The following is an 18,729-nucleotide window of genomic DNA, read 5'->3' as shown; positions in this document are numbered from 1 at the left end:
TAAAAAGTAAGATAATTTTTATATTTATTTAAATTCCTTTTTTTTATCAGATTTTTATTGTCATATATTTCAAATTTTATTTATAAATTAAAAAAGAGATATATATATTATTTAAAAAATTTTTATGAATGACAAATGAAAAAATAAAATAATAATAATAAATAAATATATAATGAAAGGAAATAAAAAAAAAAAAAAAAAAAAAATAAAGAGAATTTCTATTTTAATATAGTATATCTTCTCTTTTTTCATTATTATTTAATTTATGTATTTGATTCATTTTTTTGTCTATGTAACTTTTATCTTTTATATTATCGTTTTTATTATTCTCATTATTTAATTCAATTTTATTTTCATTATTTTTTTCCATTGAATTTTCCTTTTTCCCATATAACCAAATGTAGTTAACTACATATGGATCAATTACACCGTTATAAAACAAAGATTCTTTATTATCCATATTTAAAAAAAATTTCTGAAAATAAAAAAATTTTTATAAAAGAAAAATAGTTTTAGTATTATTAAGTATTCTTAATAGAATAAACTTTTTTCAGTAATATGAAATTTTTTTTTTATATATAAAAAAAAAAAAGTCTAATAAGGAAAATACTTTATATAAATTCTAAGGATTATTTGTAATGCAAAAATTAACTTTTTATAAGTCTATGTTATTTATTTATTTCTTTTCTTTTTTTCAATCTAAAAAAATATAAAATTACTTATTCTTAATAATTTAAAAAATACAAAACTATATAATTTAAGTTAAAATTATAGAAGAAATGATATTACTTAAGATTTCTACAGAAAATTTTATAAGTTAATAAATCATAATTTTAATATTATTTTTATATTAAGATTTTTTTTTTTTTTTTTTTTTTAAACTGCTGTCTATATGTTAACATTTCGCAGCTGATTATAGAGCACTATAATAAAAAAAAAAAAAAAAAAAAAAAAAAAAAAAAAAAAAAAGAGATAATTGTAATAAAATAGGTATTTTTAAAAAATAAAATAAAAATAATATTTTACATAAAAATATTCAAAAGCGACATAATATGTTTAAAATTAAATTTTTAACTTATATTAAAATTTTATGTATATAAAGATACATTAATGTATATAAAAAAATATATATAATATTAATATATACAAATGTATTTATGTATAAAAAAAAAAAAAAAATTCAAAAGGATTTTTTATAATAACAAAAATATTTTCAAAAAAAATATATCAAAATGTTATTTTTTTTTTATATAAAATATTAAATTTTAATTTTTAAATACTAAACTTTTTCAACATTTTTTATATAAAATAAAAATAGTAATATGAGAGATATATATAGTTACTGCTTGTGAATTTTTATATATTTTTTTTTATTTTATTGTTTTTTTTTTTTTTTTTTTTATTTTCTATTTTTTAATATATTTTATACTTATTCCAAAATTATGTAACAAAAAAAAAAATGAATTTCATATAATAAAAATTATTTTTTAAAGAAAAATTTTTGTTCATATCTAAACTAAAAATTGTTCTAACTCTTACTAGAATGTATAATTAAATAATATATAACAAGTGTCTTATACTTCTTCAACTATTAGCTCCATCTCTTCTTTTTCTTGTACTAATACTATTGAACCTATTGTTTATTTCCTTTCTATTTCTACTTTTATTGGATTTATTTACTCTTCTTCTGTATCTCTTTTTGATTCATTCTCTATTTGTACTATTGTTAAATTAATAGTCTCTGTATCATCTATTTTTACTTGTTTTTTTTTTCTTCTTTTTTTTATTTCATTTCCTCTTTCATTTAATGCTTCTATATTTATTTCACCCGTATTTCCTCTCCTTCTTTTTCCTGTATTTTCACCTTTATCGCTCTCTTCTATTTCATTATCATTTTTTTCTTCTAACTGACTTCTGCGTGATTCCCATTCAAGACTTACCTATAATGTTAAAAATTTAATTAAATTTTTTTTTAATAATATAATTTTAAGTAAATAATTTAAAAGAAGAAAGAAATTGTTTATTTTAAAGAAGTGATTTTATTATACCCAAACATAACAAAAGTAAAATAATACAACTAACATAATAATTATCATTAGGGGATAAATATAAGCAATAGGATTATCTAATGATTTCAAAATATTATTACGTAATTTATTAAGAATATCAGCGGTTGAACATTTTCCATCATTGTGGATTTCTGGAGTAATTTTAGTCATGTTACCAATTATATTATTTGGAGGTGTTCTTATCATGGTATCATTTACAGTTGTTGAATTAGTTATAGTCGAATTATCATATTCTCCAGAACTTGTGGTATAATCTGAAAGTAAAAAGTTAAAGTATTTATAATGTTATATTTTTTTTTTTTTTATAAATACTTTAGTGTCTTGCTATATGAATATAATATTTCATATTTTAAATATTTTTAAATATCTAGAAAAAAATAATTTTTTAAAAAAAATTTGAAGTATATAAATTTATATATATATATATATTTTAAGAAGAAAACAACAGAAGTTTTTACACGATAGGAAATATATATTTTTGAGAGGGAATAAAAATAAATAAGAATAATATTATCATTGTATTTTATAAAATATTGTTAGTATTTAAAAAAAAAAAAAAAAAAAAAAAAAATTTAAAAAAAAAAAAAAAAAAAAAAAAAAAAAAGAAAAAAAAAATTATTAAAAAAATTATAATAAAAAATAATGCACATATATAATATATATATATATATATATATAATTCTCTATTAAAATTTCAAAAATAAAATATTACGCAAACAAAAAATACATCTATATAAACATATGCATATTAGTAATTAACAATAAATTTTATGAATCTTATGCTTCTTTTTTTTTTTTTTCTTATTATAATATTTCTTTTTGAAAATCTTAATAAATAAATTATTTATCTAAACAGAAAAAATAAAATTTAAATATTAAAAATTTAATTATTTTATAATAAAACTACATAACAAAAATACTAAAAATATAACTTAAAAATTTTCTAAAAAATAAAAAATTAAGCACGCCCTAAGCATGCTTGAGCAACCGATTGAAATAATTTTTTTATCTCCGTTGCAGCATGTACAAATGGACACTCCCAAAAGTTAAATCTATAAAAAAAAAAAAAAAAAAAAAAAAAATTTATATTTAATTTTATTCTCTAATATGAATCCGTTAAAAATGGTAAAAGAGAAAATAAAATCCATTATTATAAAATAATAAAAATATCTTATAGGAGGAAACAAAAAAGGTTAAAGTTTTGAAAGTAAGCATTTGAATAATAAAACGATACAAAAGAAAAAAAAATTAAATAACGATAAAAAAAAAACTTTTAGTATATATAATTATTACGTAATTATAAAACAAAAACTTAAAAATGACATCAAAAAGAAAAAAAAAAAATAATAATGTATTTATAGAATATGTATCTATTTTGTTGTGATATTTATTTTTCGTTATTACCATAATCCCTCTAATGTTTAATTTAAATTAACTTCACATTTTTTATTGAATTAGTAATAATTGTCATAATAAATTAAACGAGGATAAAGTTGCATGCTTTGAATAAATAATTTTTAAAATAAGATAAATAAATAAAAAAATATATAAAAATAAAAATAAAATTTTTTAAAGCCCTATATAATTGTATCTAAATATAAACTATTCTAAAAATATTTTAAGTAAAAAAATGAATATAACATTTTTTTTTTGCATATCTAAATAATTTTCTATATTATTCTCTTTTAATTTAAATAAAAAAATTAAATAAAAAAATGAAAAGGAATATTTTTTTTGTAAGTATAAAAGATTAATTAAAAATTTATTATTTTTTGATTATTTAAACAATATTTCTATTATGAAAAATATAATTAAAAAAATATAATTAATAAGAGGTTATAGTATATAATTAATAATTTTAGGATTTAGGATGTAGGATTTAGAATTTAAAATTTAAAATTTTTGTGTTGTAATTATAGATTTAGCTTTTAATAGGCATTTCTGCGTTAATATTTAAAAAAAAAATTTTAAAACTAATTATTTTCTCAATAATCATATTGTTTTAAGTTATTTGTTAATTTCTAATTTATATTTCCATATTTTTTTTTTTAACTTATATTATCCTTACTGAAAAAAAAGAGAAATATTTTAAAAATCATTAAAAAAAATATTAGAAATAATTTCTCAATATTTTTTTTTACATTTTTAGTGATACCAAAAATGGATCTTAATCTTAGTGATGCTATTAGTACTGCCTCTAATGATAGTCTAAGTGAGGGATATTCAACTGCAGGTTTCGCTCATAGTCCAATTAAAGATGCAGTTGTTTCAATACCAAAAAATTCATTATATGATAATTTGAATTTAAGTAATGCCATTCAGAATCCATCTGAAGATATAAATTTGGATTCAGCTAAATCAATAAATCTTCTTCATAAAAAGTCGTTAAGTATTTTTCAGTTAGTTATGATTATTATTTCTTTCCTTCGTTTTGCGGTAAAATAAAGTTTATAATTATAAACTTTATATATATTATAAAAACAAAATTTTAAATCATTTGTAATAATTTATAGAGAGCTTACTCTCCTAAATTGAAAGCTAAGCATAAAGAGAGAGTTAAGTTGCAGAATAAATGGGATAATAGGGATAAAAAGATGAAAGGTGATTGGGAAAAGATGGAGAAAAAATGGGATGAAAGGAAAGAAAAAGAAAATAGAGAAAAGGAAGAGTTAAATAAAAAAGAAGAGGAAAGAAAAAAAAAGACAAATAATGAGATGAAAAAATTTAATATAAGATGGAATGGAGAAAAAGATATAGAAAATGAAAAAAAGAGAATAGAAACGCTCTATCGTCAAGTAGTTCAATTAGATGAAAAATGGAAAAAATATGAAGAGAATTGTATAATGATGAATGAACGGAAAAAAGAAGAAAGAAAAATATTAGAAGAAAAAAGAAGAGAAAGAAGGGAAAAACACGAAGAAAAGATGCTAAAAGAAAATGAAGAGTGGAAAAAGAGCATGATAGAAAAAAATAAAGAGTGGAAAATGAGCATGATAGAAAAAAATAAAGAGTGGGAAAAGAGAATGCTAAAAGAAAAGGAAGGGATGGGAAATGGAGTTCTAAAAGAAATGGAAGAGTTGGAAAAGAAAAAGCTAAAAAAAATGGAAGAGTTGGATAAGAAAATGAAAAAAAAAAAGGAAGAATTGGAAAAGAGAATGATAAAAAAAAAGGAAGAGTTGGAAAAGAAATTGCTAAAAGAAAAAAAAGGAAAAAAAGAAAAGGAAGAAGAGGAAAATAGAATGCAAAAAGAAAAGGAAGAATGGGAAAAGGAAATGCAAAAAGAAAAGGAAGAGTGGGAAAAGGGAATGCAAAAAGAAAAGGAAGAGTGGGGAAAGAGCATAAAGGAAAAAAATGAAAAGTGGGAAAAAGAAGAAAATATGAAAGTTGATGAAGAAGAAAGTGAGTTTAATTTAAAGTGGAAAAAAGAATTTGATAAGATAAAAGTATAAAAAGGTAAAAAAATAGGAAAAATATAAATACATATAAAAATATTAATAGGAAAAAGAATTTATATAAGGTAATTATGAATTTTTTTTTTTTTTGAAAATGTAGTATCTTATTTACCTTTAAATGTTCACAGAAGAAGCTTGTTAAACTAAATTTTATATATTTAACATTTTTATTTTATATAGCTTTTTATTTTCTAATTGTTTTATTTAATATTAAATAAATATTATAGATAACATCTTTTAATATTTATATATTTCTGCTTCTATTAAAGATGAGGAATAACATAACCCAAAATGAAATATTCCTTAGTTTTCTTTCTAAAATTTGTTATGTATTTTAAATGTATGTGTTTTATGTATTATAAATTAATCTTATGTATAGATAAAATGAAAGATTTACTTGTAAATAATTTTCAAAATATTGCTTTTTGTTAACCTAATTCAAAGATGTCTCTATTATAATTTAAATGCAATTTTATTTCATTTTTATCAATTTTTATATCAGAAAGATAATTTATTATCCATTTGCATGTTCTATAATTTATGTTTCTGTTAAATATATAAAAATATAATATTTTATTATATGAATACCATAAAATATATTAAATTAACCAAAAAAAAAAAAAAAATAAAAATAAAATAATATAGTTCTTCAAAAAAGAGAATATATAATATATATATTACTTGTATTTCAACTTTATATTTTAAAAGAATCATTAAAATAAGATACCAAAAAATTTTAAACATAAAATGTTATATAATATTTTTCTCATTGTAATTTTTATGTTTATATTCCATTTATATTTATGAAAATGATTACATATATATTTAATAATATCATTTAATAGTTTAATTTTTATTTTTCATCAATATATAGTGTAGCTTTGTTAATACTTTTATGCCAATATATCAATCTTAATAGTAAAATTCTAATAATTGAGTAAATGAAATATGTATAAAATTATCATTAATTACATCATTAAAATAATTTAAATAATATAACTTATGTAACTATATATGTTGTAATATATTATTTACAACTTATAATCCAATGTTCAATTTCTTTTTCATGTTATCTTAATTTTTTGAAGTTAAAATTTTAATTTTATCATATTTAACTTTTTTTTTTAATTTTAATAGATTTTTCCAATTTAATTAAGTAATAATTTCATACAAAATAGAATAATTCCTTAATTATAATAACAACCTTAAGTAACATCTACCATTTAAATATATTTTTTTCTTTCATAAATTAAATAAACTTAAGAAATAAAGTGCATAAAGTGGTTAATGAAATGAATTATCAACATTATCAGATAAATGTTGTGACGTGAATCTGCAAAAATGCGAAATTTGAGAACTTATAAAATTTTTTTTGTTAGAAGCAAATCTAGATAAAAATATAAAAAAAATGTATATACAAAGATGTGAACTCAAGAGAATTATATTTTTTACAGAGAACTTCATTTACAACATGTACATATATATATCTTCTTAATAACTTGTATATACAATGAAAAAATTAAAAATACAGAAATTAAATTTTTTTATTAAAGATGATTAATTTATTAATTGTCCTTTTATATAAATTAATAGTATATTGAATAATCAAATTAATAAAAAACATGTAGAATAATAACTACTAATTTTATTCGTTATAAAATCACCTTATATAAATGATTTATTAATTTCCTATCCATTGACATTTCTAGAGCATTGAACAGACATATTAATAAAGAGCATTTATAGTTTCCTCTACTAATTTAGTGAATTTAAACATAATTTTTCAATGATATGAACTACTAAACTGTTTTATACATAGTCTACCTCATTGAACATTCCATGTTTTTAAAAAATATTTATTTACATTAATAAAAATCTCTGTTTTATTAAAAATTTAATTCCTAATTGAACATTAACTCTTAATTCATATATATGATTTATAATGTTATGAATAATGCTTAGAAACTCAAATCCGCTGCTTTCAACTTAGCAAACATAGGCAATTAATGAGACACATTAAATTATATAAATATTACAAAGATAAAAATTTTATTTTTATGTATTGGTGGTTTATTAACTGGGTGTTCGGCTAATTTTATAGAGCATTGAACAAACAAATTAATAAAGAGCATGTAGAGTTGACTCTACGGTTTTGATGTATTTGTATATATTTTTAAGTGCTTTGAACCAGTGATTCTTAATTATGTGATCTACTTCGTTCAGCATTCTTTAATTTCAAAGGGCATTTATTCACTTTAATAAAAATCTTTATTTTCATTAAGAATTTATATCATTATTGAATATTGATCATTAATTAAATGTATATTACTTGTTTCTTTGTTACGAGTTATATTCAGCAATTAATATATATTGCTGTTGAATTAACAAACATAAACCATTAGTGACAATACAAATTAATTATATGAATATTAATTACGTGAAAATTTTATTGTTATATGTGTATAATTTTCTCTTACAAAATTCATTAAAATCATACTTTGTTTTACAAAATAAAAAAAATCTGTTTTTTTTTTTTTTTTTTTTTTATCTCATTATTATAGGTAACAGATCTTTTTCCAATTAATTTTTTTTTTTTTTATAAAAATACAAACAAAAAAAATTGATCATTTTTTTTTTTTTTTCTGTTTGTGCATTATGAACTACGTATTCTTCATATAAATAGTCCTTTTATTTTCCAAAAAGGTTAATAAATCCTTTTATTAACCATTTACAGAATGATAGAATTCATTTTTGAGAAATGCAGTTAAATGAAGGATAATTAAATAGTATATAAAGAGATATATGTATGAGAACACTTATAATAACTTTTGCATGTAGAGAAATAAAATACAAGATAATTTGTGGTTAAAAGAATATTTTCTTAAATTTAGCAGAACTATGTATAAAATAAATGGTATTGTTAGCATTTTCATAGAAAAACATTACGTATTCGTTTTTATTTTTTAAAAAAAAAATTATTTTTTTTTTATTTTTTTTTGGGAAATAAATAAATATGATAATTTTTGTGGTTCTATTTGAAAAATTACAAAGAAGTCTTAAAAAGCATAAATTTTATAACATATGTGTTAAGTTAATTATGAATTGATACATGTAAAATATGTATATAAATATCTATATAAGCTAATTTTATAATAAAATGAATAAGTAGAAATCATTATACATACTCTCTATTGACTATTTAAAGCACTATGAAAGTATTTAAATAGAGTATTAATAGAAAATAATAAAATTGAAAATAAAATTTAAAAACAAGCGAATAAAAAAAAAATATATATATATTTCATTTATTTATTTTCTTTTGTGTATTAATATTATAAAAATAAAATTTTTATTTTTTTTCAGATTTTACTACTCAGAAAACCTATGAAATTTTAATAAAAAATAAATAGCAATAATTTTATTTTTTATTTTTTTTTTAATGGAAAAAAAAAATTTCATCTTAAAAACAAGAATAATAATTTTTTTTTTTTTTGGTGATGCAATTGGTATTATTCTTTTTTGCATGAAAGATTAAATAACATAACGTTAGATAATACATTTGTATTGTATAGATTATCTAAAACAATTAATAATAGAGTTAAAATTTAATATTATTTAATAAAAATAAATGATTTATGTAATGATTTATTTTATTCTAAATAAAATAATTATAGTTATATCTAGACTCTATATATTTAATTTATTTGTTCAACATTAGAAAATTTATTATACAAGAAATTAATAAATCAATATTCTAACAAAATTATTGAATTAATAAATTAATGAATCAAATAACTAAACATATAACAATGTTTAAGTTTATTTCTTAACAACCATTCAAAAAGTTCAATAATTCTGTTTATTACTTCTAAAATTTTTTCTAATGTTTTACTTATTTTTCCAGTTTCTTCACAACTATTTTTCTCCCCTATACTTTATTTATAAATTTTGCTTTTTTATTCATTATCATAATTTTTTTATTAATAAATTAGTGTTGTAAAATTTCCTTATTATTTTTTTCTATCCACCTATTATGAATATCTTCACAGTGTTTCTTCCATATAATTTTTTGCATTTCTAACATGGGATTTCTAATTCCATCCTCATTCTTTTTTGCTATCATATCTTCATATATGTCTTTTATGTATTTTTTTTCCTTGTTATTCATTTCCAACATTAACTCTATAAACCATTTTTTCTTTTTCCATTTTTCTATTTCCACTTTTTCAATATCTAATATAACATTCCTACTTCTTTTTTTTTTTATATCCAATATGATAACATTTTCATCTAAATTTTCTTGTATTTTCAACTCTTCCATCATTGTTCTAAAAAAATATTCTTTTTCTTTTTGCCATTCGTCTTTCTTACACTCTTCTAATAGTGTCATATGTATTTCTATCAAAACTTTTTGTATCAATTTTTCTTTTTTTTTATATTTCTCTATTTCTTCATCTATTTCTTGTTTCAATTCCTCTATATTTTCATGAATTTCCATCGCTTCTTTCTCATCTTTTTTAGTTATTCCTTCCTTATGTTCTTCTTCTTTTTCGTATTCGTCTAATAAATTGTTAAACCATTCATACTCGCTATGTAGTATAAACCACATTCTTTGTTTTTTTAGCCATTGTTTCCATATTCTTTTTTGTTTCTCTAGCATAGGATTTTTTTCTGCTTCTATTTCTACGATTTCAGATTCTTTTGTTAATTCATCAAATTTTTCTTGTTCTTTTCCCCATTCTTTTTTCAAGTTAATAAACCATTCTTCTTTTTTCCATTTCTCTGACATTCTTTTGTTTCTTTTTACCCATTTTTTCCATAAAAGTTTTTGTTTTTCAATCATCAATGTACCAACGTCTTCTTCCCTTTCTTTTATCATTGCTAAATCATTTTCTATTATTTTTGGATATTTTTCTTTATCTTCTTCTATAAATTCTTCTAAACAGGTTTCTAAAAATTTTCCTCTATTCAATAACCACTCCTCTTTTCTACATTCCTCCAATATTACCATATATATTTCTATTAAAGTCTTCCATTTTAATTTTTTTTTGTTTATTATAGAATTATTCTTTTCGTATGATTCCTGTAAACTTTTCCTTTCATATTTTCTCATTTTTCCTTCCTCTTTTTTATTAATCTCTATTATTGATTCACCTCTTTCTATGGTTTTTTTATTTTCTTTTTTTTTTTCTATACTATTTTTAGAAATTCTACTTTTATATTCTTTCTCTTCATTTTCATATACATTAACTAACTTTGTAAACCATTCTTCATTGTTATCATCTTCTTTCCACTTTCTACAAATATTTTCACATTGTTTTTTCCATATATTGCTTTTTCTTTCTAAGATAACATCTATTATTCTTTTTTTATTCTTTTTTACTAAAATTTCTTCATATGTTTCCATCATATATTTTTCTTCATTATTTTTCCATTCTAACATTAACTCAATAAACCATTTTTCTTTTTTCCATTTTTCTATTTCTTCTTTTTTTTTCTCTGATATAACATTCCAACTTCTTTCTCTTTCTATTTTATCTAATATGTTTGTTTCTTCGTCCAAATTTTTATATTTTTTTAACTCTTCCATATTTGCTTTAAAAAATTCTTCTTCTTTTTCCCACTCTTCTTTCATACATTCTTCTAATACCATCATATGAATATCTAACAAAATTCTCCTCTCCAAATTTTTCTTCATTTCATTTTTATCTATTCCATTATTTCTTTCTTTCTTAATTTTTTCTTCCTTTAAATTTTCATGTATTTCTTTTTTTTCATATTCTTCTAGCAATTGTACAAACCATTTCTGATTTTTGTATTCGTATGAATGCTCTATTTGCCATTCTATCCATTTCTTCCATATTTTTTTTTTTTTACCTAGAATAAAATTATTTAATCCCAATTCTGACATTTTTTTAATTTCATGTTCTTCTAAATATTGTAAGTGTTTTTCTTGTTCTTGTTTCCATTCATTCTTCAAATTAATAAACCACATTTCGTTTTTATATTTCTCTAATATACTACTATTTTTTTCCATTGTAACGGCACTATTTTCTCCTTTTATTTTTATTACAGAATTATTTCTCATTTCTTTTAAATTAAAATTTTCTCTATCTTTTTCGAACTCTTCTGAGAAAATTTTAAAAAATTCAGTTTTATTCAATTTCCATTCCTCTTTTTTATTTTCAAGTAATGCTATCAAATGTATATTTATCCATGTATTCCAACTACATACTTCATCATTAATTGATCTTTTGTTTTCTAAATTTTTCATTTCATTTTTACATTCATATTTTTCTTTTATTACATTCATATCATTTGTCTCTTCTTCATTTAACGTATCTACCATAATGTACTCTACATTATGAGCTGTATTTTTTTTTAATATATTTTTATTCAATTTTTCTTCTTTGATTTTATTTCTAGATTTATTTACATTCAATTCAATTTCTTCAATATCATCTCTAGGATCATCTTCATATAATTTTTCTCCCAATATAGATTCATTTTCGTGCTTCTTTGATATTTCTACAACTTCACGAATGCATTTATTTTCATTTTCCATATATATTCCTTCATGTGCTTTGGATTTCTTCATTTGATCGTACTTCAAATATTTTTCATTTTCCATATACACTCCTTCATGTGCTTTGGATTTCTTCATTTTTTCATAATTCAAATCTTTTTCATTTTCTATATACGTTCCTTTATGCGCTTTGGGTTTTTTCATTTGTTCATACTTCAAATCTTTTTCATTTTCCATATACATTCCTTTATGTGATTTGGATTTCTTCGTTTGTTTATACTGCAAACCTTTTTCATTTTCCATATACTTTCCTTTATGTGCTCTAGATTTCTTCATTTGTTTATACTTCAAATCTTTTTCATTTTCCAAACTCATATCACATAGTGGTATTTCTTTTTCATGGTGTAGGAATGAATATTTTTTATTATTTATTGGTTCTTTCTTTATATAATTTGTGTCCATTAGCAACGGTTCCTTTGTTATTTTCTTAATCTTTTTTCTTGCTTTTTTTTTTTTTGACTTCCTATTACGAATCCAAGATCCAATAGGAGTACACTATAATTCAAATTAAAAAATAAAAAATTATAAAAATTCTTCATTAATGTAATTATGATTTTAAATATATAAGTTTTTTCAATTTTAAATGTTAATTTTATCTTACTTTCCAAAGAAGAACCAAGAGAAAAATAATTCCTAAAAGAAAAATACCTCCTGGAACCATTATTAATAAATTATCTGTAGGTTTAACTGTAGGCATAACATTGGTAGGAATATTTGATGGGGTTGGCGTCAAAGTATTTGGAACAGCCGCACTTGGACATGATGAAGTGTTTTCAGTACAATTTCTTCCATTTACATGTTGAACCTGTTTAAGAGGGGCATGTATAATTTGTTGGTTCTGCAGTTGGATAATATCTGTTTGATTTGAAGGTAAATTGTTATTTGTTGTAGGAAAAAAAGCAGTTGGAGTTGTGAGAATAGGTGTTTTATCTAGAGAATTCGATAGTGCAGTTGGAGATATAATATCAGAAGTAGGAGATGTAGTGTTAGTTGCAGGAGATGCAATTCTGTTTGTAGAAGGTTCGTTGGTATTTGTTGAAAAATGTGTAGAATTATCTGATAAAGGTGAAGTTTCAGTTTTATGAGTAACATCATTAGTAGGAAGAATAGACGTATCTTTTGCAGGAGATATAGAATTATTTGTAGATGGCAACGTTGTGATTTTAGGAATAGATGAATGTAGTGGAGGTGTAGAGCTATCTGTAGGAGTGGTAGTCATAGTTGTAAGAGAAGGTGCAAACTCAGGAGAAGGTAAAGGATTATTTTTAGGAGATGCAGTGTCATTTGTAACAGATGTATTGCCATTTGTAGATATATTTTTATTTACAGAAGTTACAGTTTGAGAAGATAAAGAAGTTGCAGGAGAATTAGTGGGTGTTGTAGAAGGTGTAATATTATTTTCCAATGACTCAACCGTAGTAGTACAAGATGCAGTTATATTTGTAGAAGAATCGTTAACAGGAAAACCTGTAACTGTAGATGCGCTACTACTTGTTGGAGAATGTGAACATAAAGGTTTAGTTGCAGGAGATACACTGTTACTAGTAGAAGGTATAGCTATATTTGTAGGAGACATATGCTCATGGGCAGATGTATCTACAGATTTATTACTACTTGTAGGAGAGTCTGAAGGTGAGGGTTTAGATATAGGAGATATTACAGTCTCAGAGAAAGATAAAGATGCGGATGTAGGAGGCGAAGTGATAGTAGCAGAAGGTGTAATATTATTTGTAAATGACTTCATAGTATTAAAAGAATATTCATTGGTCGCTGTTGCAGATATTTCTCCAGGTGAAGGTGTAACTGAAGGTGTGCCACTACTTGTAGTAGAATTTGAAGGTAATGTTTTAGTTGCAGGAGATGTTACAATCTCAGGGGAATGTGATGATGAGGTTGTGTCAGATATAGTATTAGTATTAGGATGTATTGTATCATTTGGAGTTGATGAATTGGATTGTGTTGAGTCTTCTGGAGAAATTGTGGTTGCAGTTTCTGGGGAAGTTTGATCTGTAGTCATTGATGGTTCTGCGGTGACGCTTATGAATATATTTTCAGAGGAATTCACACCATTTATGTTATTAACAATACTCGTATTATTATCTGATAAATTTGTAGTAGCAGCATTAAGTAATTCTTTAGGAGTTACAGTTGTAGGTTGTAAGACATCTGGTAATGTAGTTGTATTATTTGAAGTTTCATTAGATTTATTTTGAGTGCTATTTGAAGGAAGCCAATCTAAATTATATGGGTCATCTGTATTTTGTCTCTGTTTAATTTGATGAATTAATGTTGTCATATTACATTGAATACCAGTGTCTTCTAACTCAGTATTTTGCAATGTATTACTATGAACATTCCATATTCTAATAGAATCATTTATATATAAATGATCATCATATAATTCATTTTCCGCCATATTAACAAATTGTTTTCCTCTCTTATATATATACATGCTCCATTTCCCGCAATTACGTTCAGATCTATCTTTCTCGTAAACCCTGAAATGGTAATCAGACATATCATTAGTAATATTGAGAAAACTTAACCGTCTATCTTCAATAATTTGAGTTTTATTAGTACTATAAATAGCATTATTGAGTTGATCGTATGTTAATAACGTGCCTAATGATAGATCATTATATTCATAAGGTCTAGTGCAGTTTTTATTTTTATTCAAAATAGCACAATAATCAAACGCTGTTGCATTACACGTTGAACTCATTTTTTCATCTATACTTTTTTCAAAAGTTTTTTTTTTCTCATTCCATTTTTCAACAAGACAGGAGATATTATAATCTTCTTTTTCACTTAATAGCAAATTAACATAGTCCATTCCTCTCCAATTTATGTATGAGGATGCCTTTTGACATTTTTTTGTGTCATTCTTAATATTATTGTCTTCAAGATAAAATTGAAGTTCATTACGAGTATCATCCATAAATGATTTAATTTCTGTTTTGAGCTTAATTGTATCATTAGATAAATTAGCATTGTTTTCTATTGTAATATTTCCTTGATTTGACATGCAGGAAATTTCTTCTAATTCTGATAATAATCTAGCATTTTCTGAGATTGAGTTTTTTCTCATGGCTGTTGTTTGACAAGGTTTTCTTAAAAAATTCTGTAATAACATTTAAAAATTGATATATTACGAAAAATAAATTTTTATATCAATAATGTATAAAGGCGAAAATTTAAAGAAGAGAAAAAGGTAATAAATAAATATTCATTTATTTTACATTTGAGTTTTATCATATATTAAAAAGGCATTCTTCAACCCAATTAAAGAAGAAAAATAATTTAATTTTACTAAAAAATTGAATATGGCTATTTTTATTATTTTTTGGTATCATTGTACACTTGAATTACATCAGGAAACCGTTATAATCTCCATGTAGAAATGACCACACTTGTGCTTATGTGATAACTATATCATAAATTTATTTATATTTGAAATTGTCATTTTATGCAGCAAAAAAATCACAATTCGGAGAAAAAGGAATTTTTTGTTTGCTTTTTGTGTAAAATATTAAATTATTGTAATTTTCATGCAATAATAATGTAATTAATTTTTAAAAAAAATGAAAAATTATGATAAATAAAATAAAAATTTAATTTATAAAATTAACATTAAGAAAAAAAAAAAGAAAACAATATTTAATGTAAAACTTTATTTTATACTATGAAATTTGTATGAAAAAAAGAAATCATATTTAGGATTTTTTCTGTGTTTTCTTAAATTTTCTATATAATTATATGAATATGAATATAAGTTTGAAGCGATAATATAATTATTTAATTTTGATATTTTGAATAAAATATTTAATTATTATATAATATTTTTATAGCAAATTTTTTATGAAGATGAAATTTGAATAGTTGAAGTAAAATTTTATAAGTAGTATATGGTTTTTAAAAATAAATAGCATAATTTACTTAATAATTTATAATTCTTATTTTAAAAGATCTAACTGTCACTTATAGAAAATGTAAAATAAGTAAATAAAAAAAGAAGTAAAATATATATATGTAAATTCTAAAATTGATAACTACAATATACTATTTTGGCTATTCGTATATATTTTTATAAATATATTATATTAAGTTTAATAGATGAAATAATTACAATTATAAAAAGCTACATTATTTGTTGTTAAATTATTACATTTTAAACATTGATCAAACTTATTCCTATTTTTTTTATTATAGAATTTAAGTTTTTTTTAATAAATTAGTGCATTATAATTTAGTTTTATTTGTGCAGAAATATATGCATCAAAAAAAAAAAAAAAAGTAAGCTTATGTTAATGACTAATGCACTTTATTTTTTTCATTATAATTATATTAAACATTTTATTGTTTTATTAATTTTTATTTGGTAATATATATATATATATATATATATATATATATATATATATATATATATCTAACATTATTTAAAGAAATATTTTTTATTATTTTAGAATTTTTTATTATAAACAAAAAGTAATATAAATTATTTTTTGGTTATTTTTTCTACAATTATTTCTCATAATATTTTAAGAAAATGAAAATAACAATAGTTTACAAGCAAAAATTTCTTAGAAAAAATATATCATTTACATTAAAAAAAAAAATGAATAAAAAGTGTGAGATGAATTTAAGAAACTTAATTTTTCTGCATAAAAAATAATAAAAAAAAATAAAATTTATGATTTTCTTCAATTTTTTTTGTTTTTTATATTTATGTTTTTGTAAGATAGATTATAATGAATGATTTACTGAAAAAGTTCGTGAGAAAGTAAATGTGTTTTATTTTTATTATCACTTTATATTATTTTTATGGGAGTTTATTATTTTTTTCGTAGGAATATTATAGGAGAAACCTTTTTTTTATGAATATTTATAATTATATTTATGGTTTTTCATTATTAAAAATTTAATAATTATTTACCATTTTTTTAATTTTTTTTATTTTTATTCATTTATATTATTAAGTTGATATTACGATTAAGAATTGAATAATTATATTAAAAATTAAGGGAAGGTAAAAGATAAGTTGACTGTATGAATATTATAACATGGTATAAATTTTATAAAAGTTTTATTGTTGAATTTTATAATATTTATTTTGAATATGCATGTTGTGAGGAAAAGGGTGAAGGTTATGTTAAATGAATATAAATTTATTTAGATTATAGTTATTTGACGTTTGTTGATTTAAATTTTTTCTAATTTAATTTGTTGAATATGGATTAATTAAATTATGGTTATCGGTATATATTTAGTGCTTATTTTTAAGATTATTTATTTTAAAGTAAACAATTTTATTTTTATTTATTATACATTTGTGCATGTTTTATTAATTGGGTATTAGGTAACTTTATTAAAGTACTGAATAAATGAATTAATAAAGAGCTTATAGAGTTGCCTCTACGGTTTTGATGTATTTTTATATATTTTATATGCTTTGAATGAGTGATCCTTATTTACGTAATCTACTTCATTCATCATTCTTTAATTTCAATAGGCATTTATTTACTTTAATAAAAATCATTGATCTTATTAAAAATATAAATCCTTATTTAACATTAATTATTAATTACAATTACTAGTTTATTTGTTATTAGTTACATTCAACAATTAATATATATTGCTTTTGAATTAACAAACATAAACAATTATTTACAAATATCAAAAATTATGCAAATATTAATTACATGAAAATTTTATTGTTATATGTATAAAACTTTCTCTTACAATATTCATTAAAATCATAATTCATTCCCAAAAAAAAAAATCTTTTTTTTTCTTTTTTTTTTTTTTTATATTTATTTATTGGTAACAAATATTTTTCTAATTGATTTTTTAATCAATTTTTTTTCCTGACAGTCTTTGTACTTTTTTTTTAAAAAAAAGTACAAACAAAAAAAAAATCATCAATTTTTTTTTGTGCGTGTGTATGTATGACGAACTTTGTATTCTTCATTTTAGTAGTCTTTTTATTTTCCAAAAATGTTAATAAAGCCTTTTATTAACCATACTCCACCACCATGGGAAAGTAATTGTTATTACTTAAAGTATGTTATTTTTGTATTGTTTTATTACAACAATTCCTTTTTGTACTCCTTTTTCAATTTGCTTGTCCTGATTATCGTTGATATCACACATTATGATACTACTCCGTTTATGAATATCTAGGTAATTCTTAGACTTTAAATCATGCGTCAGATTTAATTTCCTTTTATTCTTATTTGTAACTTGTATTAAGTTGTGTAGTTTCCTTTCATATATTTCCCTGGTTTTGTTACTGAACAATTTTATTTTTGACATTGGAATTTTTACTTCTTTACCTCTATAATATATAGGTAATGCTTTCATAATTTCGCTTTCAAATATAGTTACTCTATGTGGAAATGATAAATATGGTTTTTATCGTATATTTCCAATATAGTATTTCATTTGATTCCTTTCGTATTCGGATAACTCGTATGAGATAATATCTTAAACCTTAATATTTTTATTCTCAATTATAGGTTTTCTTTTGATTTCATTAACATCTTCATGTATGTTTTTCCATCGATCGTTTATGTATATAATCCTAATTTCTAAAGTTGTTTCTGGTACTAATTTTGCAAAC

At 20.8% G+C, this 18,729-nt stretch overlaps 3 protein-coding genes across 3 annotated transcripts, besides 2 other annotated features; 1 reads left to right on the top strand and 2 right to left on the bottom strand.

The window, feature by feature from the left end:
* Positions 1–223: 223 nt before the first annotated feature.
* Positions 224–460, bottom strand: PGAL8A_00411900 (hypothetical protein; the record flags this gene model as incomplete). The annotated part of the gene is made up of 1 exon (XM_028672828.1): positions 224–460. One exon carries the CDS (start codon positions 458–460, stop codon positions 224–226), a length of 237 nt encoding a protein of 78 aa, XP_028529342.1.
* A 3,769-nt stretch (positions 461–4,229) lies between these two features.
* PGAL8A_00411800 (fam-i protein) lies at positions 4,230–5,518 on the top strand (the record flags this gene model as incomplete). Its single annotated transcript, XM_028672827.1, has 2 exons — positions 4,230–4,505; positions 4,583–5,518. The coding sequence occupies 2 exons, from the start codon at positions 4,230–4,232 to the stop codon at positions 5,516–5,518; spliced, it is 1,212 nt and encodes a 403-aa protein (XP_028529341.1).
* A 2,069-nt stretch (positions 5,519–7,587) lies between these two features.
* Positions 7,588–8,249: a repeat region.
* Positions 8,250–9,509: 1,260 nt separating this feature from the next.
* On the bottom strand, positions 9,510–15,240 carry PGAL8A_00411700 (surface-associated interspersed protein (SURFIN); the record flags this gene model as incomplete). Its single annotated transcript, XM_028672826.1, has 2 exons — positions 9,510–12,602; positions 12,709–15,240. The coding sequence occupies 2 exons, from the start codon at positions 15,238–15,240 to the stop codon at positions 9,510–9,512; spliced, it is 5,625 nt and encodes a 1,874-aa protein (XP_028529340.1).
* A 2,204-nt stretch (positions 15,241–17,444) lies between these two features.
* Positions 17,445–18,729: part of a repeat region that runs on past the window's edge.

This window comes from Plasmodium gallinaceum, assembly GCF_900005855.1.
Source record: "Plasmodium gallinaceum strain 8A genome assembly, contig: PGAL8A_v1_111, whole genome shotgun sequence".
Lineage (NCBI taxonomy): Eukaryota > Apicomplexa > Aconoidasida > Haemosporida > Plasmodiidae > Plasmodium > Plasmodium gallinaceum.
The sequence above is the reverse complement of the archived record's forward strand: the minus strand, read 5'-3'. Positions and strand labels throughout refer to the sequence as shown.